A 19547-nucleotide genomic window follows, 5' to 3' on the forward strand; every position below is an offset into this window, starting at 1 on the left:
CAAGAAAAAAGTGTATGCATGTTGATTTATTTGGCAGTGTTTGCATTTTTGCTTTCTTTGCCTTTAAGTTGACTTGTTTTTAACAGGTTACCTACAAAGAAAATCATCCATATTTTTTTCTTTTATTTAAAAACACTTATGTGTACTTAAGGTACACACTTATGTCTTAGGTGCTGTTTTAAGTGCTATTCAAATACTTGTTTGTCTTTATAACAATTCTGTGAGGAAGATAAATTCATAATCTTTACCACCATTTTACAGAAGAGAAAACCTAACACAAAAAGTAATTAGTCCAAGGTTGTGCAACTGATAAGGGACAGAGTCAGACTCTGAGCCCAGGCCTCTTGACTCCAGCATTGGTGCTCTTAATCACTCTACCAGTACTGCTTTCTATATTATAATTTAAATTAGATGATGTTTTAACTCTTAAGACAAGGAGGGAAAAAGTCATCAATTGACAACATTTGTTTTAAAAAAATTCACTGGGGCTTTATTGTTATTCTTATTTGTTTAACTATTGAGTTTTTGAAAACTCTGTAGGTAGAAATTTTATCTTTACAAATTATTTTGTTTATCGTTTAGGTAACAGGCATACGTGGTCGTCCAGGACCCTCAGTAAGTAGTTTTCTTCAATATTCATGCTACTCTTAAGTTCTTTGAGATACTGAAAATCTTTATGAATGTCATATCCATGAAAAGACAAAAGAAGGCAAAACAAGGATGCTTGGTGTCTTGAAGCACTTTTTCTGGAAACATCTTCAAGTTTAGGCATTCTTTTGCAGCAATGAGTGATACATAGGGAATCATTTTATTCTGAAATTGAAGTACCCTATTATTCCCCAAGGCTTAGTGTTACTCTTAGTTATGTGAAGGGCAAAAAACAATCTATTGTTACACTGCTAATTTAGATTAACCTTACTCATTAAAATTAGGGAATACTTGTCTCTTGTTTAGCAATTATTAAGGGTAAATTACTTTTATCTGTTTAATGAAACAAACTTAATTTTATTTGTTAGTGAAATTAAATCATATAGCAGTAGAATTTGAGATATTATACATCATAATAACATTTCTGGGTTAGCATAAAAGATTACTGATTTCAGGTTTGGATTAGCATTCATAGGTAACTAGAAGGATAACAAACACACACACACACTCATACAGACACGTAATTCCTGTAGCATTTTAAACACATTAAATCAACGTAAGTAAAATACGATATGCTTTAACAGACCTGCTCCAGTCATTCTGAAGCTTTGGCTTTTAAACAATACTGTGTGTTGGACTGAACAAATGCACGATGTAATTTTCATAATTCAATTGAACCTCTTTTGAAGAGAATAAAATTCGGCAACTGTAGTTTTGTAGAGGAAAAAAGCTAATTTACAGTATCAGCACAATGATAGCACTTTCGAAATATAAAAATGACTCATTGTTTTAAGGGATAAATAACTGCAGTTACTATTTGGAAAATTCTAAGTGGGTTTTAAATATACAGTGGAGATGATGCAACATTCTAAATCAAGTAGAAAATAAGATTTTTGAAGGCACATAAGGCTGTAGTAGAATAAGAGACTTTTCTTTCCATTGTTTTCATTGGCAACTTGAACTCTGATGAATAATTTGGGGTATCATGTACCAATATGAACTCATACATTCCCTCAGAAAATTGAAATTTGGAGTTTGCGTATCTTCATAGCTCTCAAAACCTGAAATAAGTTTTTATGCCCATAATTTAGTGGCAAAGCCTTGTCTGGGACAAGACAGCAAAAATGATCTTTCCAAATTTGCCATTACTGTTCAAACTAATATATTCAGCTCATTGGACTCCACAAAGCTATAATGTAACAGTTAATTCTTTACAGGCCTTTAGGCTTCACTGCTAAAATAAACAGCCTTTCTGTACACACAGAGCTTTGATATGCACATGGATTTATTTTCTATAGTCTTCAACTGAACTGAATTAAAAAAGAAGGAAGATAGTCTCGTTTTCCAGTTTTCTTATACCAAGCAAACCTTTAAAACAAAAACATCTGAAGTGCACACATTTTGCAGGCATAACCATTATTTTCTGCTTTAGGGACCTCCAGGATCACAAGGACCAAGAGGAGAGAGAGGCCCAAAAGGAAAACCTGTAAGTTGACAGTCAGTTCTCTTTGTGTGAATTGTACTGTGTACTGAATATGCCCCTCTGCACCACATTCTCTGTAGGCAGCAGAGAGCTGGTGGCTTTGTTCCTCTCTCACCTCTATTAAGTGTGACATAGAATTCAGGTCATGAAAAGATTATGCACATCTCCTGATTCAGAGGAAATTAACGGGTGCTAATAATGACTTGTGATCTTTTGATAGCACAAATGACATTTCTTTGTCTTTTATGAGGTCAAATTAAAATAAAGTAGAATCTAAGGAAACATAATTAAAACCTCATGTTGTTTTCCAGAGTTGTAACTCATGAGTAAACAATGCCAAGAATGTACTGTTGAGATAAAACACCCAAGTTCTGTGATCTGTGGTTGCTACAGAAATAACCAAGTTGGATAAAGGACAAAGGAATTGATAGAGGACAAACTTTTCTTTCAAGTGGTTGTATAATGAATTTAACGTGCTGCCTTTTTCATTGAGAAGCTGCTCAGAGCTCTCAAAGGAGTAATTTAAAAAAGAAATGTTTTTATTGATTTCAGAGAGAGGAAGAGAAAGAGATAGAAACATCAATGATGAGAGTCATTGATCAGCTGCCTCCTGCCTGCCCCCTACTGGGGATGGAGCCCGCAACCCGGGCAAGTGCCCTGACCAGGAATCGAACCGTGACCTCCTGGTTCATGGGTCGACACTCAACCACTGAGCCATGCCAGCCGGGCCAAAGGAGTAATTTTAAAAATCAACAATTCCATTACCAGAATAAAGGGAGCACCTTTAAATTTAAATAATCAATTTTATACCTTTGAGATAAAACATGAGAATATCATAGCAATTCTTTCTCTGTCTCACTCACAAAAACTAGTGTCCTTCATATATTAAATAACTGGATTGATTTGTGTATTGCTATCTATTTGATAAAATGTGTAGGATCATAAAATAGTATCTGCTTTCCCAAACTGAAGCTGGAGTTATGGATGTTATTTGTAGGCATTCAGGTAAATAACAGTGCCCTAAGGAAATGGGGCATAGCCATATAGGTGGGCAACTAAGCTGTATTCCAATTATCTTATGCCCCATTATTTACTGCTGTTTTACTGAGCTGTCTCCCCAGTTTTGGCAGGTTATACACTGTTGTTAGCTCTCCAGATGCCTGTCCAGGGTTTAGAATAACAAAGACAGGTGGAAGGAGGGTAGGAGGGTAGGTGGTATGCAGAAAACATTATGCATCCACGCGTTTGTGCTGAGAATAGTTGATAACACTGAGTTCTAAGTTTGGGTGAAAATTGCTGTGAAAATAGTGGTTGGACTTTCAGAATTCCTTGTTATGATTTAGTGAATCTACTAGTCCCCTCCCCTCCCCTCCCCTCCCCTCCCCTCCCTTCCCCTCCCCTTCCTCCTCTCCCCTCCTCTCCCTCCCCTCCCCTCCCCTTCCATCCCTTCCCCCTTCCCTTTCCTCCTCTCCCCTTCTCTTCCCAACTTTCTCAACTTAGTGTGTGATGGGCTCCATTTCCTATCTTCATTAGGCCTGAAAACGATCAATGTGAATTGTGTGTGTGTGTGTAAAAGAGTGAAGAGTAGTTATTTATTTGGAATTAAACAAGACAATCTGGCAGATACATAGTAAGAAATCTATTCTCTTAATCCTAACAGTGGTGTGATGGTGTTTAACAACTGACTTACTTGGAAAAAAAAAAAAGTGCCTGTAGATTTTGCTGATTTCCCTGGTGTAAATACTCCCACCACAGCTGATTTCAAGATATTGGCATGATGTCACAAAATACCCATAGGTAGAATGTTTTGCCTCAGGATCCAAGACTTGCAGGAGCTGCTTAACTGGACTAAAGCTATGGCTGGCATAATATAGGGTGGTACTGCAATTATAAATACCCACTCCCTCCTGCCTACTTCCATTACCATCAAACACTACAGAAGGTTCACAATGTAGAGCAAGCAGTTTCTCAACCTCAATACTATTTCTGTTTGGGGCCTGATGTTTCCTTATGCATTGCAGGATGTTTGACAGTGTTCCTAATTTCTACACACTAGATGCCAGTGGCAACACCTTCCCCACTGTCTCATACAATTTTGACAACTAAAATGGTCTCTTGATGTTGTGAAATGTCCCTTGGAAGGCAAAATTGCACAGTATTGAGAGCTAGTGATATAAAGATACTCTCAAGAAGCCTTTATTACTAGCCAGTGATCATCATGAATATCTCTCATCACATGTCCTTAGTTTTAAGTGGATGGTCCTGGTAACTTCACAGTGTTAACAAACTAGCAACCTGTCAGATATGGATAGTCGGTGATATCCTGAGTTCTAATTGCACATGACACTTAACATCTATAGGTTTGTTTAATACCTGTAAATTGGGCAATATATCAGCTCTTATCAACTCTAATATATCATAATTTGTGTGCTTGTCATACTACTAACCAGCAGTGAGTAAAGTTCCTGATGATTCTGGGTCATCGCTCCTTTCTACTGTGGACGTTTAAAGATTGCCACCTAGTGGCAATATGCAAGTACTTTTTATTGTAGATTGCTTCCTGAGATACTAGAGTATCTGGTGTCTGGGGGATGGGAGGGAAAGATTCTAAAGAGAACACTAATGTTAATATAAATTTATGTGATTCAGCTCACTTGGGAATATGAAAATATATATTTTTAGTATATTCCGAAATTACGATTTTTGTTTTCAATATTTATCAATAAAAATTGATATATATATACGTATTATCATATAATATTTTTTCTTGTTTTCATTTATAATCTTGCTTATTATGTTCACTTAATTATGGATAGTTTTTATGAATTTTAACCTCAATCTGTATAATAGTATATCATGTAGACTGTTTAAAGGAGATGCCATGGAAACACATAATGCATCATGGAGTCAGTGAAAAAGTGGGCTGTCTTCAGAGCTGACTTTGAAACATGATTATTAATCACAGAGGTGGAGAAAGGACACTGGATTTTGAGGATTAATATAACCCAAACCTCTTTCTACTCCTATTGACACTAATGTAGTTTTTGGTTTTGTCTTTAGAAATCTCTCTTGAGAGCAAAAATAATGTGTCAGCTCATTTATTTAATATATAACAATAACTAATAATTGATTAGCAATTTCACGTTTCAAAATTAGTTTTCCAAGCAAGGCTCTATGAGTAGGTTAGACTGCTACTTTGTCTGTGCAACCCTTAACAATATTCATTTGCAGTTCATGTTGCCACACTCATGATTCAGAAATCCTAGATAGCAGTTAAAATCAGCCTCCATTCATGTATAGTATAATGAAAAGAGTCCAGTTAATTGTCAGTGGCTGACGATTCAGAAAAGGTTTGATTTTTAAAGGATGAGAATAATTTCCTGAGAAAATATTTTTCAAAATGTCACTTTTTCAGGCTAAGTTATCTACTTCTATTTGAATAGATATATTTGCTTATTTATCCCACTGTTCCAGGGAGTAAACATGTCTATATGAATGTTTGAATATGTTAAAATAGATTAATTAAATTTCTGAATCTTCCCCAAAGCCATCATGTGCAGACTGCCCTCTGTCCCATCTCAGCTTCTCCCATATTTGTTTCTTCTGCTGTATCAGCTCGTACTTCAGTCTCTTCTTGTGGGTCACTAGGTATTCTCATGATTAAATGTGAGAAGCTTCTTTTACTATTGAACTCCAATTCATTTACCATATTTTTCTTAATCCATGCTTCTAATTATAAAATTATATTGACTTTTGAGTTCTTTAGTCTTGTCTTAGAGTTGGCTAAGACTCTTTAGGGTTAAAAAGCCAGAAAATACTTAACAAGACTTGTGGAAATGATATGTTTAGGGGACAGAGCATTTCCAGAACTGAGGACGTGGCTGTTCCCCAAGCTGTCTTCAGAATGTGGGTTAGGAGGTGGAGTTTGGCAGCCAGACATCATTGCTCACTCCTCTGAGAACTCGACTTGGCTGCGTCACCGTGCCTTTCCCTCTCTTTCTATTGGTCTGGCCGGCCTTTGTGGGTGGTAAGGAAAATAAAGTGTGCTAGACTCCTAATACTAGACTAAGGGGATTGAAATGTGAACATATAATAAACATATTGTTAACTATGTGCCAGGAACTATGCGAAGCATTAAAAAATGAGAAAGATGAAAAAAATCACAAACTACAATAAAGGGTCCCTCACATTTTTGTTGGTGGTGGTGGTGGGGGAACTTTAAGCAGACGCCTACATAGTTAACTGTAATCTATGACAGGCAGGTGAATTAGGAAATTGTTGATTAATACCCTTGAACAGCATAACTCAACCAAATAAGGAAGTTTATTCTAGAATACTAACAAACTGAATACAATTTTAAAATTATTCCAAGAAGGCTGATTACTGGGAATTTAACACATCAAGAGTAAAATTCTTACCCAGAATACTATGTCCCAATAGCAGAGGCTGTGACCCGTGCTGAATAACTGTAGGTGGCTGGATAGCTATTCTTCTATTTTTTAACATTTTACTTTTTTAGAGAAGTTTTAGATTCACATCAAAATTGAGAGGAAGGTACAGAGAGTTCCTGTATACACCCTGCCCCCACACACGCATAGCTTTCCCCATTATCAACATCCCCATCAGAGTCCGAATCCATAGTTTACATTAGGATTTCCTCTTAATATTTTATGAGTTAGGACACAAGTGTATAATACATATATCCACTATGATAGTAAACAGAGTATTTTCACTGCCATAAGAGTATTCTGTGCTCCACTTATTCATCCCCCAGCCCAACCCCTGGCAACCTCTGATCTTTGTACTGTCTCCATAGTTTTGCCTTTTCCAGAATGTCATAGTTGGAATCATATAGTATGACTATTCATTTAAATACAATGAACACACCATCTCCTTGAAGAAGTCTGTGCAGTTAGCTTTCTATTAAGTACATATTTGGCAATGGGTTCTAATTTCCACTGGCTTGTTTTTCCAGGGTCCTCGTGGTCCTCAGGGAATTGATGGGGAACCAGGTGTTCCTGGTCAACCAGGTCCCCCAGGGCCTCCTGGACATCCTTCTCACCCAGGACCTGATGGCATGAGCAGGGTGAGTTGTGTCCATTGTTCAATGTCACATTTACGTAATATATTAAGCTTTTGATTTATTGCTATGATTTTAAAATCTGTTTGTTCATCTGGTGACCCTTGACTGTAAGAGCAGCTAAGTGAATGCAGTGCTGCTGCAAAGAATGATAAAACTAAGAAATCCACAAGGAATTATTGGAAAATTAAAAGTAACTTTTTTTTTTTTTTTTAAAGTGCTGCTTCAAAAGTAGTTCTCAAGGTCAGTTGTGGACTTTGTGAACTTTCTTCTTTCTGTTTATTCTAAAGGACCACGAACATCACCCCCACTATGAAATGAAAAAGGCTCAGAAAGCTGATGGAATCTGTGTTACGACCTCCACACAGGGCAAGGATGGCACACCTATGATGATGTGTGTGAAAGGGCAATTGAGTTCATACTAAAAATCTATCTGATTATTTCCCAAATTTTAGTTTTCTACTAGAAATAAAACAAAATGTCTTCCTATACCTCCTCTTTGAATTCTTAGTGGCAGACATAGGGATTTATGTGTAGATTGCATAGTATAACAAGGGAACATATGGAACCCTGAAATATGATTTTTGTTTTACAACATTCCATATATTTGTTTTGCAACTGATCGTAGAAGGAATTGACAATTTATTTTTCAAACAATTTGCGCATTCTTTTCTCACTAAAATCTGGAGATTAGTAGAACTCTGGGAATGTATGTGGCCAATTTTGGCCATTTGGGTTACCAGAGTTTTCAGACAGGAAAGACAATAGGTGAAACTGTTGCCAATTCTTGGAACATTCAGGAATTCCATTATAAGGATTATACAATGTTTATTAACGTATATAAATACAGTTTAAAGTTTACTGGCCACGAACAAGAAAGAAGAATACCAGCTAAGTAATATAGTATGAAACACACCTGCCAGAATGGCTACCATCAATGAACCAACAAATGACATGTGCTGGCGAGGGTGTGAAGGAAGGGGAACCCTAGTACACTGCTGGTGGGAATGCAGACTGGGGCAGCCACTATGGAAAACAGTATGGAGGTTCCTCAAAAAATTAAATATGGAGCTGCCTTTTGACCCAGTGATCCCACTTTTAAGAATATATCCTAAGAAACCAGAAACACCAATCAGAAAGAATATAAACACCCCGATGTTCATAGCAGCGCAATTTACAGTAGCTAAGATCTGGAAATAGCCCAAGTGCCCATCAGTAGATGAGTGGATAAAAAGCTGTGGGACATTTACACCATGGAATACTATCAGCTGTAATAAAGAAGGATCTTGTACCCTTTGAGACAGCATGGAGGGACCTGGAGAGTATTATGCTAAGCGAAATAAGCCAGTTAGAGAAAGATAAGTATCACGTGGTCTCACTCATGTGTGGAATCTAAACAAAATAAGCTGATGAACAAAATGGGTCCTGAGACATAGAAGCATGGAACAGACTGAGGGATCTCAGAGGGAAGGTGGGGGTGGTGGGTGGGAAGAAATTAACTAAAGAACTTATATGCATATATGCATAACCCGTGGACACAGACAATAGTGTTGTGAAGGCACAAGGGGTGGGGGGGTGGGGAGGTTGGGGGGGGTCCAGGGTAGAAGGGGTCAATGGGGAAAAAAGGAAACATCTATAATACTTTCAACAATAAAGATAATTTTTTTAAAAAAAGGAATCTGAAATCTTTAAAAGCGTCTTTTAGGCTAAGTGCAGATGTTTGGCATGCTCTAACCATGGGAAGAGATCAGATAAAGAGATTTACAACTGAAATAGATTAGACTGGCTAAATACTTAACAGAATGATCCATGTTTTTTTCAAGTATCAGACATTTGTTTGGCCTGTTGCAATAGTTGTTCTGAAACAACATAGTTATAAGATATTCTGTGGAAGGTTTTTCAATCAAAAACACATACAATGAAAAACAACTTGAATCTTTTTCTTGCTTTAAAGCAAAAGTTTAAAATGATTCTTAGAAGGACAATTCTATAAGAATTCCAGAGAATTTACATACATTTCTCTATTTAATAAATATTTTTATATACGCTTTTTAATGTGGAAATATCAACCCATTGTTTTTACAGCCATTTTCAGCTCAGATGGCTGGGTTGGATGACAAATCTGGACTTGGGAGTCAAATGGGACTGATGCCTGGCTCAGTGGTAAGTGCATATTTTACTGATAATTAAAGTACCTTTGAAAAAAACATTTAAAAAAAGTGGTTTTAGTTAGCTAGTTAAGAGTAAAATGTGTCTTATTAAACATATCCATCCATTTATTCATTCAATTTATCAAACCCTGCTATGTACCAGTTAAAAGCCATTCATAACTGTGCAAAGTACTTGTCAACATTAATAAAGGACTGTCTATATATTTCATTTATTATTTAAAGAAAATAAGGAATTTTAAAACATATAACCACCAGCACTACATCAAAAAGTGTATTTTTTAAATAAATAAAACAGTTACTTTATGGTGTTAGGAACAGTGATTTGGCAAAATTTTGAAACAAGTTTGCCAGTTTCATCATTTCCTACTTTTATTTATATTCTCTGGCTGCCTATACGAACATCTTTAAGGTTTCCTTGTAGGGCTTACTGATCATTCCTGTCCTCTTTTGAATTTCTTCAGCAGCTAGAAAGTTTCCCACTTTCCTCTAGGCAAGTACTTTAACTTGGGTATTTGGAACAATGCAATCTCACTGAATGAATGAACTCTTTTTAAACCAACACTCCCATGCTGTTTTGCTCATCATATAATTTGAAAGCATACCAGATTAATAGAATTTCAGGCAATAAGAAGTGTAAAGTCAGACTACATAGATAATCACCCCTTCTATCCATCCTTAATGCCAGCATTATGAGTAACTTAAACATTGTTTATATATATTTTTAAAGTCACTAGCAATGTGGTCTCATTCAATGATTATCTTGGGATAATTTTCTGAAATATATGTTTTAATCCATTTGAAGTTTAAATAACATGTTTATTTTTTGTAATGAAGCTTTTATTTTCTTACTAGCTAAAAACTTAATTAATTCAAAACAACAACAAAAAAAGTTTTTACCGTAACAACAAACTTGATTTTGATTTAACTGATGTTACATTTTAAAGTGTGACATTTAAAAAGTTGTACAGCCCAGCCCGGTGTGGCTCAGCGGTTGAGCGTCGACCTAGGATCCAGGCGATCGGGGTTCGATTCCCGGTCGGGGCACACGCCTGGGTTGTGGGCTAGGCATCTCTCATCATTGATGTTTCTGTCTCTCTCTCCCTCTCCTTTCCTCTCTCTGAAATCAATAAAGACATTAAAAAAAAAAAAGTTGTATAGACATATATTAACCAATTTTTTATAATTGCATTTTTCTTTTCTTCCCTTGGTTTTGTCTCAGAATAATCATTTCATTTTAAATGGGGAAAGCCTGTGAGGCTACTTTAAGTGTATGTTATGAAAAAAAGAAAGAATCAAGAACACTCAGTCCCCCCAGATAATTTTAATTTACATTGAAAATAATCTAGTCATTATTGTTGATGGTTTCATAAACCTTTAATTCAAGTGCTCATTTAAGCTATGAATTATCTGCTGTGAAGTTGAAGGATTAGACAGCTTGATAATTGCTTTATGCCTTCCAGGAGTTTTCTTTTGTCAGATGTTCTAACAGAAACACCCCTTAAGCATGCAAATATTCTTGTCCCAAAGACATTGGGTGTGTACAGGCATATTCTTTATTTCTCCTTATGACACTGCCAGTGTGTATAAAATCATCCCAAATGTTACCCCAGCTTTAATCTTCTTGAATTTAGCTGCATTCCAGATGAGTACAGATGGCGAATGTCATCATCTTGCACTGTCAAAGCTTCACTTTTCCAGATTCTAAGGCCAATTCAACATTTTTAAAATGTTTGACCTAATTGTCATGAACAGCATGCAACTTTTCTTCTCATTTGTTTTTAAGGGTCCGGTTGGCCCAAGGGGACCTCAAGGTTTACAAGGGCAGCAAGTAAGTCTTTTTATAATAAAATTACATACTGCAGCAAAAAGAAAAATATGTAAATAAGGTCTCTGTGACATGACTGCTTTTGGCTGGCCTTTAAATTGCATATTGTAATTCTCACTATGAATGGGTTATGTTCAATTAATTTTTATTTACTTAGAAATATATGCAGCATGATTTTCAAAGTTGTTGATGGGGCTAAAGTTTTATTGTCTGGTTTCATTATGTGACTGGCGTCCAATACAAAGAATTTTTATGTGCCTGTGCTTCTGAAATAACATGTCAGAATGAAAATTCTCATAAGTGGTTATGTGCCAACTCTAAGAACTATGAAATTAGACCATGGAAGGCCATTACTATGTGGTATTATTAGAAATAACAGTCAAGGTGATTGCTTCATGGAATCTTTAAAAAGAACATAATACTAAACTTTTTTCTATAGCCTATAAAATACCAATAAAATAGTGGTGTAAAGCTATTTTAAATTTTGTAGTGATTTGACAGGCAGTAGGAAATAATTTTTCAAAAGAAAAAAAAAAAAAGAATTCTTATCTCATCAAATATACCATATTGTCATTATCATGTGAGTGAAGTTTTACTTTAAGCCATTTTATATTACTACCAGTGGTGAATAGAAAACATAGTTGTTATTTAAGAAGCGGAAGTAGAAGGAGACAAGGAAAGAGAGAAGATGGTTATGATGATAACTACCATGGATTGAACACTCTGTGCCAGCACTATTCTAGGTTCTTAATATGCACTAGTTACCTAACATGATACAAAAACCTAATGAAGTAGGTACCATATTATTCTCATTTTACAGATTAGAAAACTCATTGAGTATAGAGAAAGTAACTCACTCAAAGTCACACAGCTAGAGAGTGGTGGAGCCAGCACTTTGAACAACAGTACTATACTTCAGAGAATTTAGGAATTAGTATTCTGTTTTCCTGTGGTTTGTATATATAATCTGTGTGTATATAATTTGTTCTCAATTTTAGGGTGGTGTTGGCCCTACAGGACCTCCTGGTGAACCTGGGGAACCTGGACCAATGGTAAATGTCAAGTAAGCATGTAGACCCAGTTAAATATGGGTCCACCATTATAGTGGTGTCCTGAGTTATTTATTTTACCAGTTCTTTACGTATGTAGCAAGAAATTGCAGTCTAGTTCAGGGGCTATGGACTGTGCTTAAGTTATGTTTCTTGTGGCAGAGTGTTTAAATTCAGACAGTATGAATATGGTCAGCTGACAGTGCTGAGATATTTGCTCTTGTGAAATTAATTTTTTTCCTGTTGAGCACATAATCTGAGTGATACAGCATAAAAGTCAGATTATTAATAAAGCTACTTTCTGTTTTTTTAATTTATCTCAACAGTATTTTGTATTGAATCATTGGTAGATGTAGGTAAATGTAGGTAAATATTCTATTTTTCTTTTTGTTTTGTAATTAGGGTCCGATTGGTGCACGTGGACCAGAGGGCCCTCCTGGGAAACCTGGTGAAGATGTACGCTGCTTTTCTTCATTTTGCTTTGAAATTTTGAGAGGCTAAGAAGGAGCTACAGTGTTAACGTGAATGTTATTCATTAATTCCCATTTCATTTCCCCCACTTTTAGCTTCCATTAATGTCAGTCAAAACTGGAGAGCTCAGAAGAGAATTTTACAAAATCAAAAAGTGCTCTTAATTTTGATGGTATTATGTTATTAGGTACTGTCTCTTTCCCTGCATCCTCCAGGATTTCCATTATGGCTTCTCCATGAGATACTGGAATTGTTGTCACAATAGCTTCAGCTTTTGTTGATGGGACCTCTGAAGTGATGTGAAGGAAAAAAATTATTACCCTGATGGCAAAAACATCATTATGAGGTCATCATTAAGTGGATTTTTAAAATGTGATAGTAGGGCTGTGTCAATATTGCTCTCCGATGCTGAAAGAGTAATTTCTTCAATTGGATTTTTAATTAAAGTTAAGGCTCAACTTCAGATTTTAACATTAAAAACATGTGATCAAAGAACAGATGCAACAACAGATTTGCATCTCTGGATTCTTTTCTTAGTCGTACCAAAGTTGAGGATACAGTTATGGGGAGGCCATCAATTTCTGTGTGATACTAAACTAAGTAAATATTTTCTCTTTATGTGTCATGTGATTTATTTAAGCAGCTTACATTGCATTTGGCCATAAGGAAAACATCTTTGGTAGTTCTTAAAAATTTTTTTTTTATAACAAGAAAAGAAATAGCAAGTAGTATTTTAGGAAACATTGTTTAATTCAGTGCCATATATTGATATAGAATTTCATGCCTCTATGCGTGTGTATGTGTAAATTTTGATGTTCATAAAACAATGAGCTAAGTCAGACCAGTATTATTTATGTTCATTTCTGCTTCTGGATTAATTAATGAAGCCTTCAAAAACTGACTTGCTAGAATGGATTGCCATAAGAAATAGAGCTCACTGTTTTTACACTGTTTAAAGCATTGGATACAATCTTTTTAACTGCAGTTGATTTGTCATCTAGTCTCAGAGAACATTTCAATCCCTCTCCACTTCTTTGCTTTTTTTCTATAAAGGGTGAACCTGGTAGAAATGGAAATCCCGGCGAAGTGGGATTCTCAGGATCTCCGGTAAGTTTATATTTACCAATACGACATAAAAAAAAAAAACTTCAAAAAAATAAAGAAAATTAAAATTAACTTGCAATTCATTATCCGCATGTGCATTAGACATTATTCCAAAGCACATTCTTTTCTGTCATTGTGGAACAAGACATTTCGCCAGAATGATAGTTAATTCCAATTTACCTCTTTGCATTGCACAATATGAATGATCCTCCTAGAGCTAGAGAATTATTATATCATGACTAAGAAGGATTATCTCCAAACCGAATATTAAATTTTCAGATAAGTCACTATCCTGACCTAATTACATATTACAGCATCTCAATCTCATTTATCATTTTTTATCTTTTTAATATGTTTATTTTGTATTGTTCACATGTTGAAAACAACAGCTTGAGAGAGAACTTACTGACATATTTTTTATGTGCTAGGGACAATGAATTGTGGACAAGATGCCTCTTTGGCTGCTCCCCAAACCCTAATGTTGGCTGAAATACTTGATTGATGGTCTGGGCCCTAAAATCTTACGACAAGATACACTGATTACCAGAACTCCTAACACAGCTATTTTCTTCTCCCTTGGCTAACTACAAGGACAAGTCCTTGGCAACCTACTCCACCAGAATTTAGGATCTGGACCACTTGACCACACTCTGAACCCACCTTTCTGTCCTCACTGACATGATTTTGATAGGCCATCCCCTGGATGTGCTACACAGGCAGTGGAGAAAATGAGAGAATAAGCAAAAAAACCCTCTGACATTCCTGCTCTTAAAGTTTCTCCTCTTCCAACATCCCCTGAACTGACTTGGCCTCCTACTTAGTATATTTTCTATAATTTCCAAAATTTATTTCCAAGTTATATTTCTACCACTCAATACATCCAACAATTACTGAATTCCCTTCCATTTACTTTCTGAAAATTGATGAGGTTCAACACTAGGATTTTTTTAAACAATGAATGGTGATTTATTAAGGGAATTTACAGGGCTCTAAGGGTTATTTAGTTTCAAATATAAAACCAGTTCCCAGCTCCCTACTCTCTCGCTTTTCTTTCCTCCCCCATCATTCTGGAAAGTCAGTGCAGACAGAGGCAAATGGTTTAGTCATTAGCACAGATGTTCATGTCGACCAATCCAGGCTTGAGCCTCCTGTCCTGCTGCACTCTTGCAAATCCCAGTGCAGGACCCTCCACAGGGAGGAAGCGTGCCCTGCCAGCATGTCACAGATGCACTCTGCAAGTGCAGAGCAAGGATGTGCGATTGGGCTGTGATGACAGTCTTGGGTCAGCAGAATGAGAAAACTTTTGAGCACTAGTACATCTGGTTTATTTTCTTGTTATATTAGAGATCTGTAATCACATGAGAATTCCCTAGCAGACCACAAAAACTCCAAATTTAAGTAATTATTTGAAATAACATAGTCATTTCCCTATAGTCTTAGATGGATGTGTACTGAGTTTTCTGCTCAGGATGGAGGGGAGAAAATTCTCAATAGAGAGGAGCATTCCAGTGGCAAAACTTACAGGGAGTTCTTGAAATAATTCCTAAGCAGAGCTGTGTAAACAGAAGAATTAATGGAACTTTATTTGTTCAGAGAGCAAGGGTTTGATGTGCCTCTACTGTGATAACAGCCCCTTGCCCCAAACACTACAGAAACATTCTGCAGGCAGTCACAGAGGAATTATTACTTTGCTTTTATCATATAAAGTTCATTTATTGAATTATTTATTCATTCATTTAATTAACAGCAAGTGAAGGCTATACTGTAAGCAGAAGGATTTTGCTCTCTGTGTAAGATGGTGCTGGCACTAGAGAAGTTCGTTAAGAGAGGTTTAGGAAAGTGCTTTGAGTGTTAAAAGAAATATTAAACCATTTCTTAATTCAGTTGTTTGTTCAATGATTATTCGTTGGATACCCATTAGTCAGGCATAAGGCTAGGGCTGGGGATATGCAGATTAACAATGATAATTGATAATAACTGATAATAATTGATACACTAATCAATGCTATCGAGTGCTCAGTCTACTGGTGGCAGTGGTAATGACATTCAAGTCAAAGCCTAATTAATATAGGCAGTGAGAGTAAGTCAATAAGTTACTTATCTTTTTAGAGGGTATGAAGAAAAAGTTTCAAGCATCATTTCAAAATAGTCTTACCCATTTGCATTTGATTTTTGTTTGATTTCTATTGTGTGTTTTTAATTTGATATGCTTAGGTAAAAGATGCATAAAATGAACAGAAATTAAGAAATTACTGAGTCAAGGAAACAGCCCATTCTTTCTGTGTTTGTTGACTTTCCCTTGTGTTGGATATTTTATTTCCTCTGTTAGTTTTTTAAACAATTATAAATCCACCAGCTTATTTCTGTCACTTTACTTTAAAATACTTGCTATTTATTCATTTTAATATAATCGTTCTAATCATATTCTACTGCCAATATTTAAAAGTTTGGGGGGAAATAAAACACATTGGTTTCTACAAATGCATTTTTTTTGGGGGGGGCCACAAATAAAGCACATATAAAGGAGGGAAATCATAGTTTTCCTTAAGTTTTTCTCCTGATTTCTTCCTATACCTTGCCCAAGTTGAGTCAGATACTAGATATGTTGATTCATGCTTATTTTCTTGTTGTTGTTTTTTTGTTTTATTAATAACACAATGACATAATTTGAAATTTTGAAAATGTCATCAAATCAATACCTTAATTAACCCATGTCTCCATGTCATTAATTCTTCTCTCTGTGTAAGCCACATTTCCATTTCTAACAGTATGTTTGTCTTGTTAATTTTTTTATCACCTAGATATATTTTTATAGATAAATGTATACTGTTCCTTTTTCTTGTTTGGTTTGTTGGTTAAAAACTATGTACCAGATATTTTGGGGGCAAAAATGTATATTAAGCAATTTCCTATTCTTATTAATGACTCTAAAATGCCTTCTATGTTTTTCCCCCACAGGGAGCTAGAGGATTTCCTGGGGCTCCTGGTCTTCCAGGCCTGAAGGGTCACCGAGTAAGTTCAGTCCTTTGTAATCCTTTCAGATACTGTGGTTTACTGAGCAGGGTCTGGGGAGCATTACCTTCAAAATCTTTACAATTCCATTTGTCAGTTGTCCTTAATGCTATGGTTGCAGTAGCTATCTGAGGTTGCTAAAATGACAATGCTGTTTTACGTTTCTTTTGAATTTCATTTGATTCTATAAAATATACTTTGAGTTCTTACTATGCACACTGAATACTATGCTACAAAAGAGGACACAGTGATGAATGAGAAACATCCCTGGCTTTCAGCTTCAGGCTAACAAGGGATTCAGTTAAGAAAACAGGCAATAACTACGTAGTGGAATGAGTGACATGATACTAGAGAGTGCACTAGATCATAGGAGGCCCAATCAACCCAGACTTGGAAGGCTGTGGAATGCTTTTCTCTTTACAACTCAAGATAATTGGCAATTATTATATGTTTATACACACACACACACACACACACACACACACACATACAGGGTGGGGCAAAAGTGGGTTTACAGTTGTGAGTACATGAAACACAGTATATTCTTGTATTCTTATTTATTAATTATTGTATTATTTTCTATATGAACAAGTGTAAACCTACTTTTACCATATGCTATATAGAAATTATCTATCATCTATCTATCTGAAAGCTTGGCTGATATTTATTCAGTATACACTGGCTGGCCTCTAATTTGGGTGGTTGAGCTTCTGATTAGAATGCTTGCTACTCACTAATTATTAGATATTTTGAATGTCATACCTGTATATAACCCATATTTGATAATTATATAAACTCTATAACTATTTTCTTAAAAGTTCTTTATAGCTATAGGTTAAATTTCTATGAAGTCAAAAAATTTGAAAGGTGAGAACATTGCATGTTGAAAATATTATTTAAACAGGGAACTCTAATTTTCTTTGAATAGACTTCCAAGAAATGTTGATAATTTGGAAACATTTGAATAGCAACTGTTAAGTTTGAGATCTGTTTTCATAAGGCACTTTCAGTAAGCTTATTTTCGGTTCTTTTATGCATCTGAAAATAAAACAACAAAACAGTAAAATACAAATTTATATTTTTCTTCTCAGGGACATAAAGGTCTTGAAGGCCCGAAAGGTGAAGTTGGAGCAACTGGTTCCAAGGTGATTGTATAATACAATATAACTTCACTATAGCATTTTGGTTGGGCTTCAAGTGCCAAACATTTTTTTCAGAACCCCTTAAATAATTCTGGGGGAAAGAGGAGTATAAAAAATGACTAGTTAGGTAGATAAATGTAATTTTTCATAGATGAGCAGCAATAGATTTACCAGGATACATGATGTGACCTAACTTTGCCACCAAGAATAGCAACTCTGGCCCTGGGTTTCCACCCATGTAGGATGGATATTGTCTATGACATATGGCACTATGAATCCACCTTCTAAAACACGTTCACTCTTTTTCTTTTTTAAAAATATCAAAGAGGTTTATTCCCATTATTTAGGGTCCTTTTAATTCCAGGGCCTTTTGGCCATTGTTTCTTTTCCAAGTTTGTTTATGTTTCTAGAGAACATCAAGGAAGTACAGAGGACTTTTTAGTGGGAAGTATCATGAGATTCATATGTGCAAACACATTTAGCTTTAAAATTGTTATTTCTAAGCTTCCCATAATAGAACTTAAGGAAATATTAGTCAATTTTAGCTTTGTAAAGTTTTACATGATCTAAAGTATTATCAGACATAGATAAATAATTACTTTCTTGATGCTAATTAATGTGACTGGGTATGATAGTTCCATTAATCTTGTTTAAATCCCCAATTTTATTTTAGATTTCTATAGAAATGAAATTTTTATTGCTTTTTGAGAAAAAAAATAATATAATAGACTTTTGCGGTAGGCCCTTCATTAAAAGTATGCCTTTCAAATGCCCATTTTGAAAATATGCATTTAGAATGATATACATGTGGAACAAAATGCTGTGAGTATCAATTGTGGGTTTCTCATATTGTACTGTGATCTCATTTTTGCTTTAGGGCGAAGCTGGTCCTACTGGTCCAATGGGTGCCATGGGCCCTATGGTAGGTATCAGTTTAATTCTTTGTTATTTCTTTGCTTTTTAGATTATATTAAGAGAATGTTTAAATGAAACAAACAAAAAGACATGGAATACATCTTTGCTGGTGAAATAATCTTGTTTACCAGCTGATAGGTAAGCACACTATAGCAATTGCATCCTTCAAATATAGTCTTCTTACATTTCATTATTTTTCTTAACTGTCAGTGTCCTTTTTTTTTTTTTTTTTTCCTGTACTTAGTAATCAAATCAGCATTCTTGTAGATTCAGCCCATTAAAACTAGATTAAGTGAAATCTATTTAGGTAAGAGGTAGTAGGTTATATATCTCCACAGGTAGAGAGTTTTTCAAACCTCAGATTGCCACAAGAAATACTATTGCTTGGTGGCCAATTATATTGAGTCTCATTTGTTTTAAGTAGTGTAATCAAATGCCCTAGAGTTTAAATAAGATGCTATAAGATATGTTTTTTCTCTTACCTACAGGGTCCAAGGGGAATGCCAGGAGAGAGAGGGAGACTTGGGCCACAGGGTGCTCCTGTAAGTATGTTTGTTTTAACTCTCTCAAGTGCTTTACTGAATATGCTTTTAAGGTGAGAATAACAATACTGGTTGCCTACTTTTCATTTTTTTTCTTCTTCTAGT

General features: G+C 35.4%; 1 protein-coding gene across 2 annotated transcripts in view; it reads left to right on the forward strand.

The window, feature by feature from the left end:
- Window positions 1-19547, forward strand: part of COL5A2 (collagen type V alpha 2 chain) — a 254405-nt gene that overhangs the window by 194485 nt on the left and 40373 nt on the right. For both annotated transcript variants that reach the window (XM_081142182.1, XM_081142181.1), the window contains 12 exons: window positions 583-615; window positions 2081-2134; window positions 7107-7217; window positions 9297-9374; window positions 11166-11210; window positions 12206-12259; window positions 12659-12712; window positions 13781-13834; window positions 16790-16843; window positions 17935-17988; window positions 18863-18907; window positions 19389-19442. In XM_081142182.1, the coding sequence (XP_080998308.1) occupies window positions 583-615; window positions 2081-2134; window positions 7107-7217; window positions 9297-9374; window positions 11166-11210; window positions 12206-12259; window positions 12659-12712; window positions 13781-13834; window positions 16790-16843; window positions 17935-17988; window positions 18863-18907; window positions 19389-19442 (690 nt within the window). The remainder of the gene's footprint in view (window positions 1-582; window positions 616-2080; window positions 2135-7106; window positions 7218-9296; window positions 9375-11165; window positions 11211-12205; window positions 12260-12658; window positions 12713-13780; window positions 13835-16789; window positions 16844-17934; window positions 17989-18862; window positions 18908-19388; window positions 19443-19547) is intronic.

This window comes from Miniopterus schreibersii, assembly GCF_964146895.1.
Source record: "Miniopterus schreibersii genome assembly, chromosome: 7".
NCBI lineage: Eukaryota > Metazoa > Chordata > Mammalia > Chiroptera > Miniopteridae > Miniopterus > Miniopterus schreibersii.